Source organism: Aphelocoma coerulescens, chromosome 8, assembly GCF_041296385.1.
Source record: "Aphelocoma coerulescens isolate FSJ_1873_10779 chromosome 8, UR_Acoe_1.0, whole genome shotgun sequence".
In the NCBI taxonomy this organism is placed as follows: domain Eukaryota; kingdom Metazoa; phylum Chordata; class Aves; order Passeriformes; family Corvidae; genus Aphelocoma; species Aphelocoma coerulescens.
In genome coordinates this window covers 22805586-22830204 of record NC_091022.1, presented here as the reverse complement: position 1 = coordinate 22830204, position 24619 = coordinate 22805586, and the positions used below count along the sequence as shown (strand labels likewise).

At 49.4% G+C, this 24619-nt stretch overlaps 1 protein-coding gene across 13 annotated transcripts in view; it reads right to left on the bottom strand.

Moving 5' to 3' along the window:
* Positions 1-1210: 1210 nt before the first annotated feature.
* ST3GAL3 (ST3 beta-galactoside alpha-2,3-sialyltransferase 3) overlaps positions 1211-24619 on the bottom strand; it is a 192506-nt gene continuing 169097 nt past the window's right edge. For 12 of the 13 annotated variants that reach the window (XM_069023173.1, XM_069023171.1, XM_069023177.1 and 9 more), the window contains 2 exons: positions 17879-18025; positions 1211-5475 (listed from right to left, as the gene is read on the bottom strand). In XM_069023173.1, coding sequence (XP_068879274.1) covers positions 5386-5475; positions 17879-18025 — 237 coding nt within the window. In that variant the 3' untranslated portion in view covers positions 1211-5385. The remainder of the gene's footprint in view (positions 5476-17878; positions 18026-24619) is intronic. The other variant, XM_069023179.1, reaches the window with a different exon arrangement.

Below are 24619 nucleotides of genomic sequence, written 5' to 3'. Positions count from 1 at the left end.
TCCCTGACTGCTGCCAGCACCACTTGGTTTGGTACCTTCCAGGGCACTGCCCATGTCAGCCTGTGCTCCTGCCCCCCTTGGGGTGCCCCCAAGCGCCTTGTCTGCTCTGGAATAAGCCCTTCAGAGCCAGGGCCTGCTGTGACACTTGTCCCTGAAAGTGCCACCCTTGCATGTGGCAGGATGGGGGTGATACAGACCAGCCAGATGGCAGGACTGAGCATGCCATGACTGCTGTCTGAGGCCATGCATGGCTGGGTGTGACAAAACATGTGGGAGAGAGCCGTGATGCAGGCATCCCATCTCAGCAGTGACGTGGCTCTTTCAGGGGTATCTCTGAACAAGTCTCCTTGTCTCAGCTGACCTGAGTGACCTTGTGTGCCCTGGTCCTGGCCCAGCCCGATGGTAGTGGTGGCCCTGCTCTTTAAGTGCTGTGAAGAGAGGAGGGATGGAATGCGGATTTGAGCAGCTCCAGCATCTCCTTGGAACCTGCAACCACGCATCAGGGAGGGCTGGGCAGTTGCTTCTCTGGTGCCCCACTGGTGCTAGCAACAACCCACTCCTTGTGTTGTTTAGGAGCTGGGAGGTCTGGCAGACCAGTCACTCATCTTGTAGCCTTCCCATTCCTCCAAGCGATGGAACTGTCCCCAATGTATCCTGTGGCTCCGGGAGCCTGGCGGCATCACCAGGGTTTGCCTAAGGGGTTACACTCCTCCTGCTGGGACTTGGCAGGTGTCAGAGCTGGTCACAGCCTCGGTCTCTGGCTTCCGAAACCATTTCCTTTTCCAGGACACTGCAGTGAGAAGGTCACTTGGCTGGACATCTGCCTTTGTCAGGGCCGCACCCAGCCCAGTTGCTGCTGTGACCCTTGGCAGGAAGTCATCCTGTTGGCAGGGAGTCCCCAGGAGAGAAGTCAGAGCCACAGGCAGTCTGTCACAGGCTGGACAAGCTCTGATTCATGTGCCTCCCAACATGAAATGAACCCAACCCATAATCCCCTCTCCCACCCCTCAAGTCACCTGCAAGGAGGAGCACAGCCCTCTCCTGTCCCCAGTACCAGGCCAGTGGCATTGGCCAGCTGCAGCTCCTGGCAGCTGGATTACTGTCCTGGAGGAGTCAGCAGTGAAACCAGGCAGGGGACAGCCCAACCAGGGGAATCCCTCTGCCTCCCATAAAAAACGCCCAAGGCAGTAGAAGAAAGAGGCCAGCCAAGCTTGTTTGATAGCTTTATTGCTTCTGTGATATGACTGAATCGATGTGACATAAGCTGGCTTGGAGGAGCCTGCAAGACTCTTGCCCTCCCTGCCTAGAGGGGAAATTTAAAAAAAATGCAGAAACTAAAACTAATTTAAAAAATTCATTGAGTTCTTGCATCTTGGCTTGGTACAGTACTGGCGAATGCACTGGCCTTTTCGAGACCCCGTGCAGGCTGTGCAAGGAGCCAGTGCCCAGAGGGGCAGGGCAGTGGTCCCAGAGGGGCTCCTGCACCGAAGGACACGTCTCTAATACTGCGAGTGACACACGCTCGGACCGAGAGCACACTGTGCTGGTGCCCGTGGAGCTTGGTGTGGTGGTTGCCTCCCTGCCAAACACTCTGGAAGCCCTTGCCCATGTCCAGTTCTGCCCATACCCAGCCCAGCTGCACCCATTTGACACAGACAGCCCTGTCCTGACACCTTCCCCCACTCCCAGCAGTGCCCACACTGAGGGGTAGCAGAGCATTGCCAGGCAGGGCCTCTCCACTTCTCCCTCCAAGGAAAGGAGACACTGGAAGCCCAGAGATGCTGGGATGAGGAATGTTGGGCTGGATCCCATGGCTGCCTCATGCTACCTGGCCATGATGCTTCCCTTTGGCATGTGTGGGCTTGAGGCCACAGGATGGCCAGGCATAATGGGGTGAGCTGGTGGTGGGATCCCAATGCCAATGTGGTGGGCACTGCCACAAATGCACAAGCAGCTCACGGTGTGCTCAGCACAGCAGCAGCAACTCTCTGGCAGCCCCCGTCCTCCAGAGCAGCACATGCAGGCTGCCCTGCAGGTCTCTATACCTGCTCTCTGCACTAGCTGGAGCAAAACCCACTGTGGTCACTGGCCCCCGACCTCCCTGTGTTTCCCTGGGCTCTCTAGGCAGGTTCCCCACCACCTGAATGGCTTTTCTGCACCACAGCGCATCAGAGGCACCAGGCAACCCTGCTCTATATTTAGGCTGTGGAGAATTCCCCTGGGCTCTCCCTTCTGATCTGACAAGGTGAGTCAGTGTGAGGGAGAGGCCAAGACTCACATCCGTCCCACTGACCCTGCTCTGACCCGCGTGCACTGCTCCGAGCTGGCAGGACTGCAGCGTTTCGAGGGCGGGAGGTGGCTGCAGGTGCACGCGGGGAGGCAGCCAAAAGAACGGCACCCAGGAGCAAAACCCAGTGCTGAGCACTGCTCCTGGAGCTGGAGCCCCATCACTCGGCCACGGGCTGCTCTGTGGTGTCAGTGAACTAGAGGAGAGCCTCGGCTCCCAAACGCTCTTTCCTTCTACATGCAGGTGGTCCTGACCCACCACAGTCACTCTGGGCCATGCACTCATTTATTCAGCTTGGACACTTCTGCCTGGAGACCCTTGCCAAGGTGGAGGGAAGGGCTTGGAGTCACCTCCCTTGTCTGTAGGGTCAACTTCCCATCCTGTTCATGGCTGTGGTGGAGAGCTGGGATGACAGGGAAGGCTGAGCAGTGGCCACGCTGTGTCCTTGGACCTGGAGCCAGTGAGTTGGAAGATAAAAGTCCCCTGTAGCTTTGTAGTGCTCAATAAACCAGTCTTAATCAAATTCATGCCATCACAAGCCTCGATGGGGGTGCTTCCCCCAGTGGGCAGGGAGGACCCCAGCACAGACACCAAAGGCTCTTCACTCCCCTCCTCCTTCTGGACACAGCTGCCCACTCTGCCATCTCAGCTCACTGCAGCCCATGGATACAGCCCATTACCCACCCCCGCCCTAGGGCTCCCGTGGCAACTGGTTAAAGCACTGAGACAGAGAGAGGGTGGGTATGAACCCTTCCCTAGCCCAACCTCAGCCAGACCCAGACTAAGCATCCCCACTGCCAGCATGGCTGGGACTCAACAGATGATGGTCCCAAGTTCAGGCCGATACCCAGGAACTGCAAAGGGAGCACTGTCTGGTGAGCACTATGGAAATCCAGTCCCATGGACTCCTCAAGAAGGAAAAACAAACCAGGAGATATTTCAAAGGTGTATCTGCCACAGCATATGCTCAAAAACCTGCTGGAGACCTCACAGATCATCGTGGCAGGAGGCATGTCCCTGGGGGAACAGGGACTGCCTGGCTGGGAGGCCAGAGCAGTGGGGATGGGACATGGGAAGGGTAAAGGGAAGGAGAGCCTTCCAGCATGTCTCCTGCAGCCCAGAAGTGGCAGGATCTTTGAGCTGCTCCCAGATGACAAGGGAAACAGCAGCCACAACAAGAAGCTGGGCAGGACTTGCCCCTGAGCAAGCTCCTTGGCTGCAGGCACACCAGGCAGGAGAGGCTCCTGAGGAATGCATCCCACACCGGTGTGTAAGCAACACTCAATGCCATGTCCTGGGAGCTGCCTCTGCTGGCAGCCTGGTCTCAAACCATTCTACGCAGTTTGCTCCTCTGCCCCATGCCTGGGTCACTGCCTGCCCCTCCTGCACACCCCCTCAAGGGTCTCAGGTCCAAAGTCATAGCCCCCTGCAAGTCAGTGGGTGCAGAGTTGGTCTAGGGGAGCCATGTGAGCCCTGCTCTGAGCATTCCTTGCCCATGCCAGAGCCATGCTCCCACTTCAGTTCAAGGCAGGCTGCAATCCTTGGGCTCTGTCAGATGCAGTGCCAGGACCATGAGCCCAACCCACATCCCTCTGGGATCCCCCTCCACTGACTCCAGCACTGGCTGGCTGTGTGCCAGTGCCTTGACACCCAGGTACTGGGACAGCACCTGTGGGTGCAGTCCAGCCTGCTCCAGGCTAGGAGAGCACAGGAGCCACTTTTCACATGTAGGCATTCATTCCCTTGGCAATCTCCCTTCTGCCCATGCTCCTCAGGTGGATGAGACCACCCTGCTGCCCTTGCACTTGGCCATGTTGCTCAGTTTATTCCACCTCCTCTGAAATATGTATACAAATCAAGTGTGCAAATAGTGCATCTTGGGACCAAGAGGGCAAAGGAAGGACGTGCTCCTGAGAGTAGAAGGAGCAGCAGTGCTAGAGCAGCATGGGAGGAGCTTGGAAATGGAGAGAGCAGGGGCCAAGCAGAGGGTGAGAGTTCCCATCAGGTTCCATCATCACTGAGGTCACACGTCGCTTAAATAGGGAACATGATCGAGTCTGGAACATGAAACAAGCATCTTCGGCAGTCTGCTCTCAAACTGTAAAGCTTGAGATCTCTGCTCAAGATCTGACCTCCTTCCAAAGAATAAATTACTCCCCTCCCACACAAAACCAAAGCGAGATGCTGTCCAGAAACAGTGACACCAGTCTGCACAGACTCCACAGGCGCCCTGCACAGCAGGCACAAACCAAGAGGCCTGAAAGCCTTGAGCACAATGGGGCAGGCTCCTCTGCATCGTGACAAGCAGGAAGGTGGGGAGGGTCTGCTGTAGGTGGAGGAAGCCACTGGCTCCCTGCTCCACCTCAGGGTCAGAGCAGAGGCAGAGCAAATGGCTATGAAAAACACAGCTAAGTCAGTGGCTACTGCTGTTGCTGCCTCTGTGGAGGAAGTGAGGAAAAATGCAGAAAAACAAACCCATGCTCATCTCCATCCAGAAGCTCCAAGTGGAGAATGAGAGGCAGCCATTATTCTCCCTTCAAATTGTAGCAGCACCAATGACACCGAAGTTTTGGATGGATTTGTTTTCCTGGGGAAAGGTCTGAGGCTGGTGACAATGCAGATGGAGAGTGAAGAGGCCAGGTTTTTCACAGGGCTGCACACAAGCAGACTTTGCCTTGTACCTTGGTATTTCTAGTATGGTTCCAGCAGAGTCTTTTAAAAAATAATACTTTGTACATTCAGGCATTGCTGCCTTGGGGCAACATCACCTCCCATTTGGCACAAATCATTTTATTCACAAACCTTTCTTCTCTCTCCTGAGTCTTTCCAGTCTAATTCAGGATGCAGAAGATCTGTCTGTGATGCAGAGTTCAAGAACTGTCCACTCAGCCCCTTGCCCACCTCCTGCCAGCTCTAGGCCTGGAGGTGGCAGTTGTAACCCTCGTGCAGACTGGCAAAGCAAGAGGGTCTTCCCAGAGCACCTGGGCATCTCTGTGTGTCTTCAGTGAGGTGGGATTCTTGCAGGGGGCTGCCAGTGCCTGCTCCCAGAGCTGCAGCGTGTCTTCGTCTCCTCCCTTGGAGGCAGTGGCTGCAGCCACTCAAATCCCACTGGTTAGGTCAGTGATGACTCGGGCTTTCACCAGCTTCCTCAGAAACTCCTTCTCCCTCTGGATGTTGTGCGTCCAGGACTGGAAGAAAATGAGAGAGACAGGAGGTCACCAACTAGCCTGGCCAAGCATGCTCCTGTCCCTCATGCCTGGGAGACTCTGCCAAGGACACAGACCCTGCTGTAGATCAGAAGAGCCCTTGCACACCGCGGACCTTCTCTCATGTACAGCTGACACCATCAGCAGGGTCAGACCCGTGTACCGGAGGAAGAAGGTTTCCCCATGGTCTGGGTGAAGTTTTTTGGCATGGTGATATTTGGGCAATCCAAGTCCCTTAGGCAGATGTGCCCTCCCAAGCTACTGCACACGAGAGCCCAACAGCACAGCACTGGTGATGGTGTATGCCAGGGAACAGAGCTGGCAGTGGACACAACGGCAGGACATAGACCCACCACAGACAGCTCCCTGCCAGGCCATGGCAATGCATGGGGGTGCATGCAGCTGAAAAACCCCAAGACCATCCCCACCAAAGCCTCTGCTAGCTCTATCAAGAGGAAATCACATGGCAAAGGTTACACTAATACAATGTGAAGGGTGAAATGGCCACATCTCCCAGCAAGCAGTTCAGAGCAGTGATTGCTATAGCTGGTGTCAGCCCACCCAGATGTGCTCCCCGCAGCAGGCTTGAGCTGGGATTGCAGCATCTGCCATCACTCCCCTGTGCTGGGACTATTGAAGCACTTAATGAAAGGAAGAAGTGGTTTGTCACACCATGGAGCCCACGGCAGAACAGGGAAAAGCAACTTTCCCCAAAATCTCCCAACAGGACAAGAATCACAGTACATGATTTCGGCACAGTGCTCTGGTCAGCAGGTAATCTGAGCTCTAAATACAATCTGGATGATGACAAAGTCACTCTACAGGAGCTTCCCTGAGATGGCCTCAAACCAGCAAAGCACCCAGCCCCACGAGCCCGCTGAGGGCATTCTGTCATAGGTATTGAAATCCAGTTTACTCACTGCAAAACCATGGGCACCTGCCTGCAAAGCTCTGGTTGTATACATCGTGCACAAGGTGCATGTGGCTCTCCTGTCATCCTGCTTGTTCTGCCCTGTCCTGTCTGAGACAAGCAGCTCTCAGCCATGACTGCTGTGTGGCACTGACAGCCCCAGGCATGACGTGCATGCAGCGGGCTGACAAGAGGTCCAAAGCACTGAAGGTCCCTCTCTAGATCTCCAGCACATTTTGGAAATATCTTACTTGCTGCTACTGTGCATTTACAAGCCACTTCCATCTCCCCAATGCACAGGAAAGACAACAGTTAGAGCTGCTCAGGAAACTTCAGGCAGGTGTTACCTTGTAACCTGTGTTCAAAAGAAGTCTTTGCCTTCCTCTGCTTCCAGTGACACTGTTACCTGAATGCTACAAAGGCTACACCACTACCGGGAACAGGACCACACATGGAGAACTGCATTGGTGCTCTTTGGGACTCCGGAAATGCGTGAGGCCCCGTCACTAAACTGAAAAGATGCTGCCCAGAAAAAACTCAGTGCTTGGCTTCAGCTAACATAAAAGCAGAAACTGAAAAGTGGCACTGCGAATAAGGCTTGCGAAGGCTTGTAAAAAGAAAAAAGCATCAGTTCCAGAAAGCAGCAGTGAGAACGATGGTGGCACGGAGAGAGCTGGAAGAACAGGGCTGAGTGTGCCTTGGAGCCAGAGAGCCAGGATCCCTCAATGTGCTGGAAACAGTCCCACATGTGGCACATCAGCTGGGGGCCCTGGGCTTGGCGCCTGCCATGCAGCAGTGTCACTTCTGCCAACACAGCCCCTCGCTAGGAAGGCTCAGCCCCGGCAGAGGCAGCCGAGCGTGCGGGTGAGCTCCTGCCCACAGGCAGCCAGCACCTGCCTGCTGGCACACAGGCCACACTGGGACACCAAGTCTCAGTGCATTCCCTTGCATCTGGCTGGGCTTGTTGGTCAAACCTGCCTTGAGCACCAGGAGCCTGATACCTCACAGGGCAATCTGAGCCCTCCTCCACGCCTTTCAGCCTCATCACACAGTATGAGAAGCCAACTAGTTTTGGCCAGGACAACCTGTTTATGCTTCTTGTACAGATGAACTGGGGAGGCAGCCACTTGTAGGAAATCTCAAACCACCTGAAACATCACCTCAGGCCACATGCAAGTGCCTTATCTGATGGCAAGAGGAAATCTGCTTTGTGAAAAGTACAAGTGGAGCAGGAATTTAAGTCCAGGAGGTAGATAATAAAACTTTGGGTGATACAATTGCAGTCTCTCACATTACAGCTAGGTCTGGCTCCAGTACTCACTGCAAAGCTGCTGGCAAGACCTACCGCCCTGTGGTTGTTCAGCATCCAGGCTGCTTTATACCCCAGGCACTGCTACTAACTCCTTGTTACAAGCAGAAAGTCACACAAAAGGCAATTCAGCCTCCCACCTGATCCATGGATCTTAGTGATGTCTGCATCAGTACTCTAAAGTTTTGTGGCTAATGTAAGCCCACAGAGGAAGAGGTTCCCTGGTGAGAACAGGATTTCATCCCTCCCAAAGAGCACTGTCAGGGTGCTCAGTGTGGTGCTGCTCCCCCATCGCCCGACAGCAGCATGGGCAGGAGGGATGAGGCATGTCTTCAACACCAGCTCCGGTTACTGATTACAGGAGAGGGACTCACTCACCCCACTGACAGACAGGGTTGATCAGACGAAGGAAGCTGCATTCCAGCACTAGCAGCAGCAGTGGGGACAGGAGCCAGAGCAGTTTTCTCAAAACTGACAGGAAGGCAGGCACCACAGTCCCATTGCTCCGACAGGAAAAGGCAACAAAATACACCCTAAACCCCAGAAGGTTTCAGGGTGTATACACCTCAAATAGCACCCTGAGTATACACCCTAAATAGTACACAGTACCAGCAGAAAACTCCAGCTCTTTTCTTGTCAATCTGCACCTCAAAGACAGTGATGGAGCATTCACTGCCACCTCCACCTTCCCATCCCTGCACATCATCACCATTGCTGCAACCTGGCAGACTGGCTCTGCCCTCTCCCTCCTCTGCTGCTCGCATCCAATGCAGCTTCCACTTGTGGAAACAAACAGGCTGCTTTTGCCTGAGCCTATGGCTGGAGTAATGAACTTTGAGAGCTCCAACAGGAACATCCCAGGATGTTCCAGACCCCTTCTTGTTCGCTGGGGATCAGGCTAGGGTTTCCTGTGCTTTGGGTCTCTCTCTGAGTAGTGGATGTTTGCTCTTTCCAGTGGAGAAAGAAGCAGAGGGAGCAGAGTTACTCTGCAAGCACATGCACTGTTATGGCTGTTCATCCCTGGGAGGTGGCAGTGGCTCTGAGGGCTTGGTCACAGTTATTAGATGAAAATTTATCATCAGTTAAAGCCACCTTTCAGGGCTATGCAAATTCAGCAGCCCCAAACCACCTATCCTTTTTATCTTGACAATTCCACAAAGAAGCACAAAACATCATCTGTCGCTTCAAGAGAAGCCAAGTAGAATATTTTAAGCCTAAGCAAATGTCTCAGAGACCAGCCCAGGAGGAAGGTAAGCTCCCCGTCTGTAATCAATTACAATCGGGGAATGCCTCAGCTTCAGACCACATTACTCTTATCAAGCATGCCACAATTAAAATACAGGAAGGCTAAATTAGAGAGAGTGAAGTCAATGAGGAATGCATTCAAGAAAAACAGCAAGTTGTAAAGAAGGAGTTTTCTCAATTCTGTTACATCCTCTGTGTTACTGCAAGTCGGCAGCACTTCTCCCAGAAAACACAGGAACCACAGCAGATCAAGGAGTGATACTTCACTGGCAACAGTCGGTTTCCAGTCTCCACCAGTGCTAATTTATCTTTGTCTTTAACCTTCACTGCCTTGTCTCCAGAGCTGCTTAATTTTTGTGATCAGACTGCCCCAGTCAGCTTGAACCCCCTTGGGATTCACATGCACTGAAACAAAAGGGATGGCTGGGCACCCTCATCTTCTTGTCTTTAGGGGATTTACTCACAGCTCCTTTATGCCCAGTCATTCTTACATCAACTTTAAATTTCAAACAGCTGTTTTTGCTCCTGCTTACTCTTAATACGCACACACAGAGAAACTGTATCTCTTTTCAGTCTTCATTTTACCAGGTTAAACAATCCACGTCTTTCTTTTACCAAAACGGGCTGTTCATTTACACCATGAAAACTGGGAAATCTCCCAGAATTATAGTAGCTCCCTCTGTCCCTATTTACTCCAGATTTACTTCTCATGAACCAGAAAAAAAGCTCACCAGTGCCTCATGCAGAGGCAATTGCCTCCCTCTACAAGAAGTCCTTTCCTCTAGTCTTTCCAGAGCTGTATTTATCTTTTTTTTTCCCCAGTAACAGTCTGGCAGCCTGAGTTATCCCGTGATTTATTTGTACCTATCTAAGCACTTTTCTTCTATGCCACTGCCAAATAATGCTATCCCGGATTAGAGTAAAAATGTCTGTTATTGCCCCAAACAGCATGACCTTCCATTCATACTCTTAGGTTCCATGCCACCCAGTTCACTCCTGTTCTCAAGGTGCTCATGGCCTTCCTGGATGGTATTCTGATCCTCCCTTGTATTGACCACACCTGGTTTTGTCTCATCACAAATTCCACTTGCACACCATTGCCTCCTGTGCCAAAATCATTAAAGCAAACACTAAACATGACCTCCTGCAGAGGAACTCCCAGCTGTCCATTCAGTGCTGCTTTTTGTGTTCTCCCTTAGAGAGACTATTCATGTACAGGTGTTGCACCAAACTGTGGCTTCTGAAGCTTAACTAATAATATCTCCCACTGCACAGGCTTAACTGAACTTCTGACAGATGGGGCTGCTACACTTCCTCTGTCCCAAGAATGATTTTTTAGAAAATCAAATAAAGATACTAAATTAGTTTTTGTAACCTGCCTTTGGTAAATCCATGTTGTGTTTGCTTTCAGGATTTAATTATTCTTTCATTTAAACTCTGCTCTGAAGTTCTGAATAGTACCTCTGAGGTTAGTTTAAGAGTTCTGAATTTGATAGGATTATTTTCCTTGGCTTGCTCCCATCCCCCCGCCCCCCCCAAAAAAAGAAGGGAAAAAGAGGTATTATGCCACTACAAGCTAATCCTGTGGAACCTGATAGATTTATTGGGGACCTTCTCCTCTGGACTTGCAGCTTAATTGGCTCAAAGTGGAACAGAGATCTCTTGGGCTCTCACACCTACTGCATTAGCTTCAACAGCTTTTGCCTTTCAGTGCTGACCCAGTAATTTTCTTTTTCTGTGAACTTCTCACTGTAAGTCACCCCCCTTTCCCTCACATTCATCATATCACCCTGAGAGAGGTAATATATATATTCCTGTGGTTCCTACCTTAATCCTCTGCTTCCTTCATCTCCCTGAGTGTCAGTCCTGGTAATTCTTTCCTTGTTTCCTTATTGTTTGTTAGTGACACTGTTCAGCATTTGCTAAATTTTCTTTGCAACATCTAATTGAACTTGACTTTTGCCAGCTTCTACTTTATTTCTGTCCCTTCCAGCCATCAGGAGTGAAGTCTTCTGATGCTCTTCCTCACTCCTGTATTACTTCTAACACCACTTTTAAGCACTTCTTTACAAAGTTATATTTACTTTTTCTGCCAGTTTCCCCCTTGCTGCAAATATGAATTGCAGATAATTATTGTACTTTCACAGACAAGATTTCAAGTCTACAATGAGTCCATGAGCTCTTCAGTGAACCTGCTTTTAGTACCCCATTCTCCTAGGCTAGGCCTAAATTCAGAGAGGTCAGAGTCTGCATGCATGTCCCAATTCCACTGAGCATCCCACCAGCACTGCTGAGTCTATATACAGCCCTGCTTCTATCAAGCTCCCTCCTTTTGGAAGCAAAATCTGAGTTATATCATCCCTTCTGTTGCCTTTCAACTTAATTTAACCATGAAGGCACTTGATCAAATGCTCTTTCCTAAAATGTCCCTCTGCAAGGTCTTCATATATGCTAAAAACAGCTGTGAAAGGCCCACAGCTCTTCTTGTGCCCTTCTAGCTGGTGAGAAGAGCTGTGCCAGCCACTGTCTGGGAATACCTGGGCTCTCCTCTTGGCAGTCCTCCATGGCAGTGACATTTCTGGTGGTACCCAGCACCCCACAGATCTGTGTTCCATGCTGGGGCCAGCAGCTGGGCTCTAGCATGCCTCTGTAGGTCTTTTACTGCCTTCTCCTACAGAGATCTTGTCCAAACCCTAATTCTGGTTTTGTCCATTCTACAGCTGTACCTTCCTTGCTGTTATTAGTGCACAGTGATATCCTGAGGGTCACCATACTTCTGTCCTTCTGAACAAGGCAATACCTGTGCTCTGGTCAGGGCTGCCATTCCAACAATCCTTTCCAGATTTCTGTTGTATGGACACACAGTCCTCATGCACAGGAACAGCATGTGAGGCCTTTGCTCAGCCCCAACACTGTCAAACAGGTGGCTTTTAAACAAAGACAAAAATGTATAAACCTCATCAGTCATCACTGCCAGCCCCAAGAAAAAGCACTGGCCTTTCAGAGGTGCCCCTGCCCCAGCCCCTAACCTCCCCCTCCAAAGCTGACCTCCATTTCAGTCTGCACCACTCCTTGTACTGCAATCACAATTCATCAGCCAGGCTCCAATAGCCATGTTTTCAGTCTATAAATCACCAGGCCAGACATCTGCCCGGCTTTCAAAGGAGTTTTGTTCTTCTTGTTGGCTACCGCAAACTTTAAGGTACTTGGAGGCCTGAAGCAGCCCTTGCACCCCCTCCCAAGCAACTTGTGTTGATTTAAAATGCAAAAGGCGGCTTCACAGAGAGAGCCCAGATGATGATAAAGCACTATTGTTTGTGCCTTTATGGTTCAAGACTCCAAACTTGATGTTTGTGGATTATTCTGAGAGGTAGCTGCTGTCGGGGAGAGACAGAGACAAAGCTGTGTGTCACTGCATGCTGCAGGCCACCTCCCCTGGCCCTTGTGACAGCCCTTACACAGGCTGAATGAGAAGTGTTACAAGATGGTGTCCTCAGCATCCCACAAAGACCTGCTGGGGAAGGGGCCAGCGATCAGAAAGAAGCCATCAAAGGCTGCCACGACACCTCCCCCTCAGGTCAGGCAGTGAGTCACTGAGGTGCTGGGCACAGCTGTATCAAAGGAACTGACACCTCCAGCAGCGGTGCTGGTGCTTGACCTGCTTCTCCAGCAAAAAGGAGACCTGCCAGCAGCTCCACTGTGGGACACAAATGCTGCAGACAGGATGCAGACCCTGGATGGGTAAGGGCAGCTTTTAACCATGAATTGCCCTTTTTACCAGCCATAAGTGTGTGAGGCAGTCTGCAGCCAGCTGCTGAGAAGACAGCCCAGGATGTTCCCTGTGTGGCATCTGAGGTAACTCCTTGCCCACATTCTTGCTCCTGCAAGAAATGACCAAGGGATAGAAGCTCACTTCTGGATCATGAGGCTTGGGAAGGCTGTGTGCTGGGGCAGAGCACATGGAGGAGGGATGCTGGGAGCCAGTCTTGTGCTTTGTTCCCATGATTTAGCACAGCCCCCTGCTCTCTCAGTTTCATAAACTCCTTATGGATCTGTTTTTACTATTCTAAACAGTCACTTTCCCATCCTTAAATAATTTCTATTTCACTCTATTTTAAAATTATTCCTTTTCCTCACCACCATTTCCATGTTTCCTTTGCTGTGTTCCCAGTGGGTCTGACACTTCTACATTAATAGAAGACAGTGACCTGTGATAAAAATACATTTTTATGGAGTGCTTGGGCAGGAAGCATTACAGGACCGGAGCAAGACATAAAAATACAATGAAGTATATGAAAATCCAGCTCCAATGGATTCATTGCCACTAAAACAGAAACAAGTGAGCAGACACCTTGGCGAAGACTCAAATTTTTGTACAGCATTCATGGAATCAGGCAAGGGACAAAAGCTGTTGCAAAGTTATTTGGAATAGGAAAAGTAGTAACTGAACAGAGATGACACACTTGGACATTCTACATTTTTTAAGCTGAAACAAAGAGATGGAATAAGAGCTGAAAAATCACCTGTGAGAGTTTATACAACAGCACTGGGTCTGTTGGGCAGTGGAGTCCCAGTAACAGATCAGAGAACAAAGCTTGTCTTGATACCATCCAGAAATCTGCTGAAGTGCAGGCCAGGAGTCTGCACCCCAGCCATGATGGGGAGAAGTTGAGAGACAAGGGAAGAAGGTGCTGGACAGCAGAACTGGCCTTGAGGTATGGTTTTAATTGCACTGATCTTCCAGCTCACACACGAAACTGAAAGCACCACCCCAGAGTGCTTCCAGCTCTCCAGAGCACACTGAGAACAGAAAAGGGTCTCTCCGCCAGCTTTGCCTGGACATACCCTGGCCAGAGTACACTGAGCTACCCAGGAGAGAGGGTAAAGAAGCTATCCAGTACTTAATTGGAGAAATTAACTCTCATGAGCATTCACAAGCACAGGAGAATCCATACATGTCTGCAGCCATACTACTGAACAGAGTCCCAAGACCATACTCTTCCCCTTGACTAGTAACAGTGACCAAGCTCCAGAGCATCTGGCTCCTTGCAGAGCCTTTTCCTCTGGGGCAGGAAATGCCTGCCCAGCCCTCAGGAGCTGGAGATCCTGGAAGACTCAGTGTAGGCAGCTGCCTTCTGTGGTAGCAATTGCAGCACAATCTTGGACACTGAGGGCTTTTACTCCTGTGGGGAAAGCAAAGGCTGAGCTAAACTATGGACTGGGTATGCCTGTTTCTCCTTTTGGAAATTCAGCTGCCAGTGCCACAGAGCAACAGGAAAAATCAGATTCATTTCCACAGAGATTTTATCACCTCAGTCTTGGCATGGGAGAGGCATCTCCGCCCAGCTGTGAGCAAGCAGTGCATTCATTTTGCTGGCCTTTTTTATGTAATCAGAACAAATTCCTTGGAGATGAGTCACAGGGTTTCAAGGGTGTCCAGAGAGATGTCAAGCAGCCTCAAGTGTAAATCAGTGACACACCTTGCTGAGAGGACTCCTACTCACTAGCAGGCCCATTTCCCTGCAGATACCAGGCAAGGGAAGGGGTTTGAGGGATGTTACCCGATGGGCTCCCACAGTCCACACACACGTGTGGCATCTCCAGACTCAGGACACTGCTGGTGTTTACATTTCCTCTGTAAAGACAGTGATGTTTTCAGGGTGGAGCTGGAGTGCTTCCCTGCAGCTGCTCTCTAGGCTTAAACACTGAAGACTTTCAGACATTCAGGCTGGAGGAGCTTGGCAGTCAGTGAAGAGATTTGAACTTCAGAAACAGAGGTTCTGCCCCACCAATGCCTGGTCAAACGGCGGGGTTTCCTGCGTGGGATGTTCATTGTGGTGGAACAGCTGCATCCTATCGCAGTTGTTTCAGTGCTGTGATGATGCTACATTAAGCAAACCTGCTCCATTCCCCTGCCCAGGAATGGACACTCCAGCCTTCCTGGATCTGCATGCAGGCCAGAGGACAAAGTTGATACTTGCATAATTTCAAGGCATAGCCTGCTTTAGTGGCTCCTTTAGAGGCTGAAATGTAGAGGAGGACCAGGAAGAACTAGGCCTGGACACAATCCCAGAGGTCCAAAGTAACACTGAGAAAAATGCTGTGGATACTCTTGGCCCTTTGGGTGTCAGAGCAGATAGAACAGACAAAAACCTTGGTGGAGTTTGGTTCTGGGTCAGTCTTCTTTCACTAATGCCAAGGGCAAAGTCTGACACAAGGTACCAGTGCAGGCCAGCCTCCCAGTTTGCAAGCTGCATGCAGGTCTTTCATCAAGCAGATGCTTCCAGTCTGGTGTGGGGCAAATCTCTACTTCTGCATTCTTTGAGGGCAACTGCAGAAGACACAACCCAGCTATTATGCCCTTCACCTTTCAGCTTCACCCTCAGATGACTAACAATTACCAGCTACCATTAATATTAAATAGGAGAGAAAGAAATGTGATCCTCTCTCTGCTCTTCACATTCCACAATATCACAAACAATTTGTCATATTGGGAGGGGCAGAGGCAGGAGGAGCATTAATTATTGATTCTTGGGAACAGATGGCTTTTCTTGTACCAGGGCAGTGAAATGTAAGAGGAGCCTGTGGGTGAGGAATTGAAGATCAGATGGGCAGACGTGTATCAGGTAACCAGCCTTCAAGTGGAACAGGAATCCTCCTCCTAGAACCAGCTCCGCTGGGCTGCAGAGCTCCCAACAGCCCCGGCTGCAGAAACAAATCCACTGACATCTGAATTACTGAGGCTTCACCAGAACCTTTCAACGCTCCTTCACCTCTGTACAGAACATCCTGGACATGATGACTGATGGCTTCCAGACACCAGAGGCCTGGCAAATTAGGCACCAACTGCTCTCTCTAGGAGACTTTACTGGTTGCATTTCATGTGTTCATCCTCATCTAACTGTCCTGTGCCATGCAATGTCTATTCCTGAGACCACATACAATGTCCAAGAGTGACCTCCTCTGGCCTTCCAATGGCCTTGGATCCCATTTGGGGTGCTGGCCTCCAAAATCAGAGATCCAGATTATGTGGACCTGTGACTTCAACCAGAGACTCTGTTATCCAACTCTTTGCCAACTTTTTCCATTGATTCATGTAAGGATTAAGAGCAAGATGACTTCATTCTTGTCAGTTCCAGTGGTGTCCTCAAGGACTGAGACACATACCAGGTTGTGAAACAAGCTTGGCAAGGACACCTGCTGTGGGTGTCCCCATGTCCAAGAGCTGACCATGGGACTGACATCCTTATGAGACAGGAAGAACAACTGGGCAAGAGTGATCCTCCATCAAAGGCAGCTGATTCACCAAAGTGAAAATAGTGGCACCAAAAGCTTTTCCTGAAACTTTCATGAGGAGCCTCTGTACTCACTGCTGAATTCAGGCATCTGCAGCCATTTTCTCTCTGGTGTAGCCATTTCTTTACTGGAAGACTAAGGAACCAGCTGTACTGCCTCAGACCTGGGCCTGGGGAGCCCAGGGTCCTGTCTCTGGCAGTGGTTATAATGAGATGCCCAAACTGGGCAAGCTGGTGGTGATACCTCCTCTATTTCTGCAAAAGTTATATTCCTTAGCTTTTTTCCATTCAGGGATTTCACAAGCCAGACATCACCTCAATTCAATTTACTACTCTGGACATACCCCTTAAATCCTCAAATAAGCACTCATTTTCCCAGCAAGGACTGATTAAATCCATGGTTACTCCACTGAGCAAGGCAGACTCTCTTGCTACCTCCACAGGCCCAGAAGGTACCTCAGGACCACAATGTCCAGTCCCTTGGCATACTGGGGACCTCCTCACAGCTTTTGCCTAAACTCTGTTTGTTCTCTTAGCCTCTGCTGAGAGCTTGTTCCAAAGTCTGATCACTCTGATAATCAGACACGCTCTTCTCATTTCTCAAGCTGACTAATCACTGATTTATAATTCCTCTTAGTCTGCCTAGGGTCATGCAGCCTGCAACCTGTGAGAGTACTACGACACGTACAGTCTTGTGATTTGGAAAAACACAACTTTGCAGCTTCCCTCCTGGTCTGGATCAATGGCAAAGTGCTTGAGCTGAAAAAATGCCAAGTGCCAGGAGACAGCTACTGCCCATGAACAATACAACTTTTCACAGTGTGGAGTAGGATAGAGCAAGTTTCCCTACTCAGTGAATAGGGAGAAGCAATCTTAGGAAGACTTGGGCCACATTTGTGCTGGGAAAGAATGAGCTTTCCCAAAAAAGCAGCAAACCTTCCCACTATAGAAGCTTTGACCAGCGTTCAAGTTTGCTCTAGTTTGGTACAGGAAATGGACAGACCTGAAGGTATCTATACTGCTGCATTATACCAATATGAGAGCTTTTGTTCCTCCAAAAATGCTGTTTGTCTCACTGTGATAGTAGCAGAAAATGTGTTTAATGTGGACCTGTCTTTACAGAGCAGTCCCACAGAGCCCTGGTGTGTTTACACCAGCGAGGTGCTGCTGAACAGTCAGCTGAGCACTCAGGTGCACAGGCTGATCCCACCTCCCCCACGCTTCCCAGGGCCTGAGGAGGGGATCATCTCGCAAAAGAAGCCTATGGATTAGAGAGCAATACAATGGATCAAAAGGCAGGAGAGGCCATATCTTTTCAACCCCAGAGCAAAACTGCTCCCTTTCACTCTTCTTGAGTTAACATTTACGTGAATCTTTTCCCTGCCGCTCAAAGAAGAAATTACATTATAATCACATTCCAGAGAACGTTTCCCAGCAGCAATAACCATTTTTAACATACATTGAGCTTGGGAGAATGTCTAGAATTGTACAGGCAAATGCATGGGTGGAGCTGTGTTTTGACCCACACAGGAAAGCTGTAAGTTGACATCACCATCCCAGTCGGGCTCTGGAGTCGAGGTGGCTGGCAGGCTTGGGAGGAGGATGTGCTTGGCAGGAGCTCCCTACCTCTTTGATGGCAGACATCTTGATGTTCTCATAGTAGTGCAGTGGTGCATTGGGTGAACTCATGTCATAGCCAAACCCAGCTACCGCCACCTCATCACAGTTGTGCAGCGCCATGGTTATTGCTACGCTTCCCAAGGTGGGGATGTTCTGAGAGGAGAGAAAGCAGGAATGGAAGTCATTAGCAGGTTGCCACTTTTATAATCAAAGATTTCCTCTTATTGTCTCTGCTCACAGGGGCACTGCTGCTACTAAACAGAAAATTAGGAACGTGGTATTTGGCTATATCCACGCATCAGCTGCCCAGTGACAGCTTGCAGGGTTGATAGCCTCCCAACTTGTAAAGAAATTAATGCAAATGGTCAGATTCCCCTGCCACAACTTTGCTGTCCTGAGAACAGGGCAGCAGACGAGCTGGAGGATGAATCACAGTGGATACATCAGCTTTCTGAAATTAAAACAGACGTAGATAGCAGATTACAATGTTATGCACATTACTGGCTTCCCGCTAGGCTAAGGAAGAATACTTATCCCAAACAGGTCACCATACAGGAGCAGAAGTGAGGAACAGCACAAAATCCTTATTTTACTGATGACAAAAGCAGTTTAAGGTTATTAAACAGCTCTGGGAGATGGAGAGGAGATCAGTCAGTGTGTTCCAAGATCCCTTCCTTTGCTCAGGGGTACCCTGGCAGCAAAAGGGCACTCTGGCCTGTGGCATTCCCTCTGAACCACAGCACACCGGGAAAACAAGGAGCGGTGGGAAGCCAGTCAGAGATGGGTAGTAGCATCCAGGGGACACCCCAACTTTCCTCTCCCGTCTGCTGACCCGCGATTTGCACTGAAGTCCAGCCTCAGCCCTTCCCATTTCACTGGCCCTGCCAAGGCCCTGTGACAGCAGTGCTGTACAGCGACAACTCCTTCTGCGTCTTCTGCTGGGACAGCAAAGTGTTTCCAGTGTAAAATCCTACCTCACCAACTTTGCTAGCTCCCCTTTAGCCAGATGAATCCAGAGGCAACTTTGCCCCAGGGGCTAGGGAGAGGCTGAGAAATCCACCCACATCTTCATTTGTAGAGTATTGGAAATATCACAAATTCAGAGGACATGCTCAGACAGTCACCAAGGGTGATAGCTCTAAGCTGAGATATAGAAACCAACTGCACACTTACAGTTTTCATTTACAATGGTTTATCTTGAACTGGTGATCAATGCTATTGCATGTTCAAAAAGATTGGGAACAATGTTTTGAGTTTCTGCTTCTCATTCAAAGGAATTGGTTTTTGTCAGCGCATGGTCTTGCTCACTTCTGATTGCCTGACTGGTCTGAAGAACAAAGTTTCCAAGCAAAAAATGTCACCCGTATCCAGGCTGAGATGTGCAGATCTGGGAGCACAACTCATGTGCTATGGAGAACTCCACTACAGTGCACTGGAACCACTCTAATCTGAAAACAAACAGGCAAAACCTGCTTATGGCTAAATCCATGAGACATTAAATTCAAACATTTGCAGCACAACAGTAACAGTGCACATCTGAAATGACAAGACCTTCTTACATCCTCCTGTTCCAGCTCTAGATGTGGGGGAAAACAGCAGAGTCATTTTGTTCTCACTGCTTAATTTCATTTGATACTCACAAAAACAATATTGGCTTTATTCTAGTTACTTTAGTTAACTGTTAATTCACTAGTAGCCAAAAAATATCAAGTAGGGGTTTCAAAAAAATGGAAAAAGTTTATTAGGCAAGGATAAGAACATTGCCCCAAATTTCAAAATATCCAAGAACATCCTGTTTTCCTGGACATGGCAGTTTTAATTCCGATTCCTCAGCTTTATGTTTTGCATAGAAGATGACATTTGTACGTCGCTGGAATTGCATCAGCTGGTAACTGGACGTGCCACAAAACCCTTTCCCTCAGCAGAGCTGTAGTTACAGTGTCCAAAACACAGTGAGTAAATGGTTACATCCTTGAGACTGTGTCGTCATTGGGAACATGATGGTGTTAACACCACCCACACTTGCACTGGGCCCATTCCCACGGTACCGCTCAAGGGAGACACAGGGTCTTTGCCTGGAGGGAATTTCACTGGCCAAGTTAACATTTAAGAGCTAACTTTCTAATGTGAGTCTTGCAAACCACAGAGAATTAATCACGTTACCCAACCTCATGGGAGGACTGCCAAACTTTCTTTCAGGCATAGTCTGTTTGGGGAATAACAGTAGACAGAAATTGAAAGTGAACTTTGTTGCCAAATATCTGCCTGACTTTATTCTTTCTATAATGCATCCAGTGGTATTTATGGAAAAAATAGGAGGTAATTTTCTCATCTGCTTCTGTTCTTCAGTATTTCCTGACAAGCCACTATCTTAGTACCACCTGCCCTGTTCTCAAAAATGATTAAAATACCAGAGACTACCTACCTTCCTAAACTCATGAGCCTTAGTAGATGTATCTGATTTGGCCCCTACAACTATCCTCTCCTTCTAGCAAAGAAGTGGCAAATAAGAGGAGACACATATCAGAGAGGAAATGGCTATAACTACTCTCTGGCTGCATCTACACAGCTTCCAAGCTCTCCAGATTGTACATATAAATTCACTAGCTGCCAACCTCTAATCTGGACCTGATGGACCATATACAGCCTAGGGGGCAAGCTGGGGGACAAGTCACTCCAAAAGAAGTTAGGCATCACGGACACGGCTGTGCCAAATCTGGCTTGCTATGCCCTGCACAATGCGTCAGTGCTATCTCACCACACACACCCTTGTGCCGTGCCCCAAAGACATACCAAAGCAACCACCACACCTCCTGTGTTGGGTTATGAAAATAAAACTCTCTCAAACAACTGCACAGGCCTCTTGTTATTTGAGGCCTTTGCTAAGACAAAACCCCCAAAATTCCACCATCTTGCCTCAAGAATTATAATCTAGTGCTAGAGCAGCTCAAAGCCTGTCTTCCTGCTCATGGCCCTCTGTGTTCTTGGGTGTTCCTGTATCACCAAGCAGTGCTGCTTTCAGCCAAACATTTGAAGAGCTACAGCCCAACAGCAGCCAGTGCCGAGGCAGGAGCCTCTTGTGATGCCTCCCAGCTGCACAGAGACTGCCCAGTGCAGGTTAGACCATGGGGCTGCCTGGAATGGTCCAACACAACCACTGCTCCAGATGTGGCCATGATGAGTCTCTGACCTGAACTGGTGCTCACCAAGCAGGGTGAGCTGGGAATGGCAAAGCCCAGAAATCATTGGCAGCCCTCTCCCCTTGTCAATTCTCTGCCACAAGTGTTTAGCTTGGCCTTGCAAGCTCTGCATCACCTGCTGTGTATCAGTAGTTTCTATCCCAGCTGGGGCCCATGGAGGTACCAGGTTCAGCGTCCCCTCTCCAGCACCTGTAAACAACTACAAGGGTAACCTCACTGCATAACATGTCCAGAACTGAAAATCCACATTTTCAAGCCTGGCCTGCTTGTCTAAGACCAAACATCTGGAAAATGTAATATCTAATATAATGCTCCCCAGAGATCAGCCCTTTGCCTGGTCCCATTTGAGAGAACACAGCAGACTGACAGATGAGCCAGGGATGACACTAAAAGGCCATGTGACAAACAGAAGCAGAAAACACAGCAGTGGTGAGCAACACGTCACCACAGCAGTGCTGGGCAAAGTCTGCCTGAGCCTCTGGAGCATGGCTCCTTCCATGGGTACCTGTCCTCCATGGGTGAGGTGAGTACCTGCATGGTGGATCTTGGTGAGAAAGTATAAAGACAAGAGAGGCAAAGATTTCTGGTCTTGTGCTGTATGAGGGACCACAGCAAGCTCTGTGCAGTGCAAACACAGCCAGTCTGCACCACCAGGTCAGGGGACCAGAAATGCCTTTAGCAGTACAGACACAGGACAGGTTCTCCTAACTGCTCCTACACTGTTCTCTGCTGCAAGCAGGAAGACAAAAGGCTTCCCCTCAAGACACATGTTTCATCTTCCATTGTTCCCCCTGAAGAGGCTTTAAAGACTGACTTCTACTCACATAAGAAATCAGTCAGCAGAAAGGAACACTGGAACTCCTCTGAACTCTATTGAGGCTGACCATCACCTCATGGGCTTGTGCTGGAGATCCAGTGCTGGTGACTGAACCAGGGCTGGAACTGCTCTTTGCTTGGTGCATGTGAAAAGCTCTTGCTGCTTTTCATTCCATGCCCGGGTCATTCCTGTGTCACTGCCTGCTGGACTGGAAGGAAATGACTGCTGTAAATCTGTTTTTAGAAATATTTGACTCCCTTAATATGTTAAATGAATTCCAGTTATTTATGGGATTTTACTTAGCTCAGGCTAAGACTTATTGGATTGTTCAGACTATTGCAATTGTTACCTTTTTCAATAAAAGGGTAAGAGTCACTGAAGAATAAACTCCCTATAAACAATAATGCACCTGGATATTCAAATTGGTTTGACTACTATATTAAATTATTTGAGGGAAAACCCAAACATTTGCTTACCTGAGAAAAATTCCCACCTTAGTTTTATCAGTTACAGACCTGATCACCTGAAGTTTTCAAAATAAAAGAAATACAGAACAAAACTCTAATAAGTCATCACAACATACAAAACAATCACTGTATTTCCTTTTTGTTTCTCTATGTTTGCATAGGAGCAAACCCAAACTTATCCTTTGTTTCCCTTAGCTGAAAAGCTTGGAAATATGGCATAGAAAGCAATTTAGTGCCATTCATTGTGAGAAGGCAAATGCCTGGCATTCTGTAGAGTGGTTCTTGCCACAGGAGCTTAAAAGACACACTGCTGCTCCCATAGCTACCTCCACCCATGGACAGAAACAGCTGCAATTCTGGCCTTCAAAAGACAAAGCAGAGCATCTCCAGTGCCCTTCCTTCAGCTCCCCTGGTTATCCCTTGCTGGGAGTGGGACAGAGCCTGAAGGACTGGCTGTCTGCAGCAGAGCAAAGGGCAAGGCCAGCGGCCAGTTGGCTGGAAACAGGACAGCCCAGCTGCCCAGCAGGTTCCCTTCTGCCACTTCCCTGCTGAGATCCTGAACACCTAAGCCCAGTCCAAGTATTTTTGACATCTCACCTGATGCACAAGCTCTGATTCACCATTTGCCATAGAGCAGATTCCTGTGCAGTGCAGGGAGTATTTCTAAAGGACCTAAGGATTTAACAGAAGGCAAGCAAGGACATGACTTTACCCCATGCTACCTGCTCTGTGATAAGCACATACATGCTTAACCCATGCTAAAGGGGAGTTCATGGTCCACTTTTCAGTGAGAAGCAAACTCCCTTCAGTTCCTTGGCATCTCTCATGTGCAGAAGCAGGTGGCTGAGCTTGTACCAAGAGAAGGCTGGCATGCATTTACCTGCTCCCCTGCACTGGTTTGTCTGAGCATCCCTTCCCTAGCAGCTCATGGACTGAGCCCACTGCAGTGGCAATGGGTGGAAAAGTGCAACCCATGAAGCAGATGTGCTGCCTTGCAAACCCTAAGCTTTACAGCAACACTGTCTCTACATTTAACTGACTGCAGCTGCAGTGGCCCCTTACTTGTCCCTCTACCTGCCTTAGAAGATGCCATCAGGGTGCAAAAAAGGGAGAACCATGTAACTGGAAAGGATTAAGTGGAAGACCACTCTGCTCCTGCCATCCCCATTTCTCTTCTGCTCCACAAAGACCCAACAGGTTCCAAGGCACAGCCTTCACACAGTCAGCCTTCATAGTCCAGTAAGAACAGCCCAGGAGATAAAGTTTGCTGACACCTGGGCAACTCATGAGAGAAAATGTCGTGATGATGACACAAGGGAGTTGAAAACTGCCTAAGGTGCAAAGGGTCCCCACTGGCACCTCCATAAAGGCTGCCTGCCCACAGCAAAAACCATCTAAGAGCTACAAGAAGCCCTGGCCAGGACATGCTAACACTCCAGCATCAGAGGTTAATCCCTGAGCTGTCAGCACTACACAGAGGTGCGAATCCATGGCTGGGTGCCTGAATCAGCCTGGTAACACCTCTTGCACATGGCTCCTCCTTCACCAGGTTAGTGCTGAGGCTGGGTGAAGTCCAAAGAAGGATGCTTTGTCTCTTTAGTTTATAGATTCAACCATTTCCAGTACCTGAACAAACAGAAGGCTTACAGTGTCAGGCTAAATCATGAACAGATCCATGGATGCACAGCACCAGCACAGAGAGAGAAACAAACACTGCAGTCTGCACTGGAGTCCTCAGACTCCTGATAATTTATGTCACCTGAAGTGTTCTCCTTTCCACCTCACACCAGGCTCAGGGCTCCCAGAGGAGCCAGAAAGCTGCTGCTCCAATGGCTCTGGGGGCTACTGACTGGACAGGACGATTCACTACACAGCCAAAGGCACCACAGCAGTGACCATCCCTAGGGGTGTCTGGGCACCCAGCAGTGACACCTCTGAGCTGATGTTCGTGCTTGCCCCCAGTAAACTGCCTGCAGTGTAAGGGGTGATATTGCAAGCTTGAACCACCAGCTGCAATACCAGTGACGTTTGGTTTCAAGCCCCAAAGACCTCTATAAACAGAACTTCCACCTGAACAAAAATCACCTCTGGCTAGTGAGAAAGCCAACCCCGCACCCACACCTTAACAGAATTCTTTAATCAGAGAGAAGATCTTTACTAGATTTTTTTTTTTTTTTTATGCTAAATCATCATCAGGTATTAACAATTATTTTCCCCCAGACCTTGCTAGGAGCCCAATGTTTGTTCTTTATCATCAGCTTAT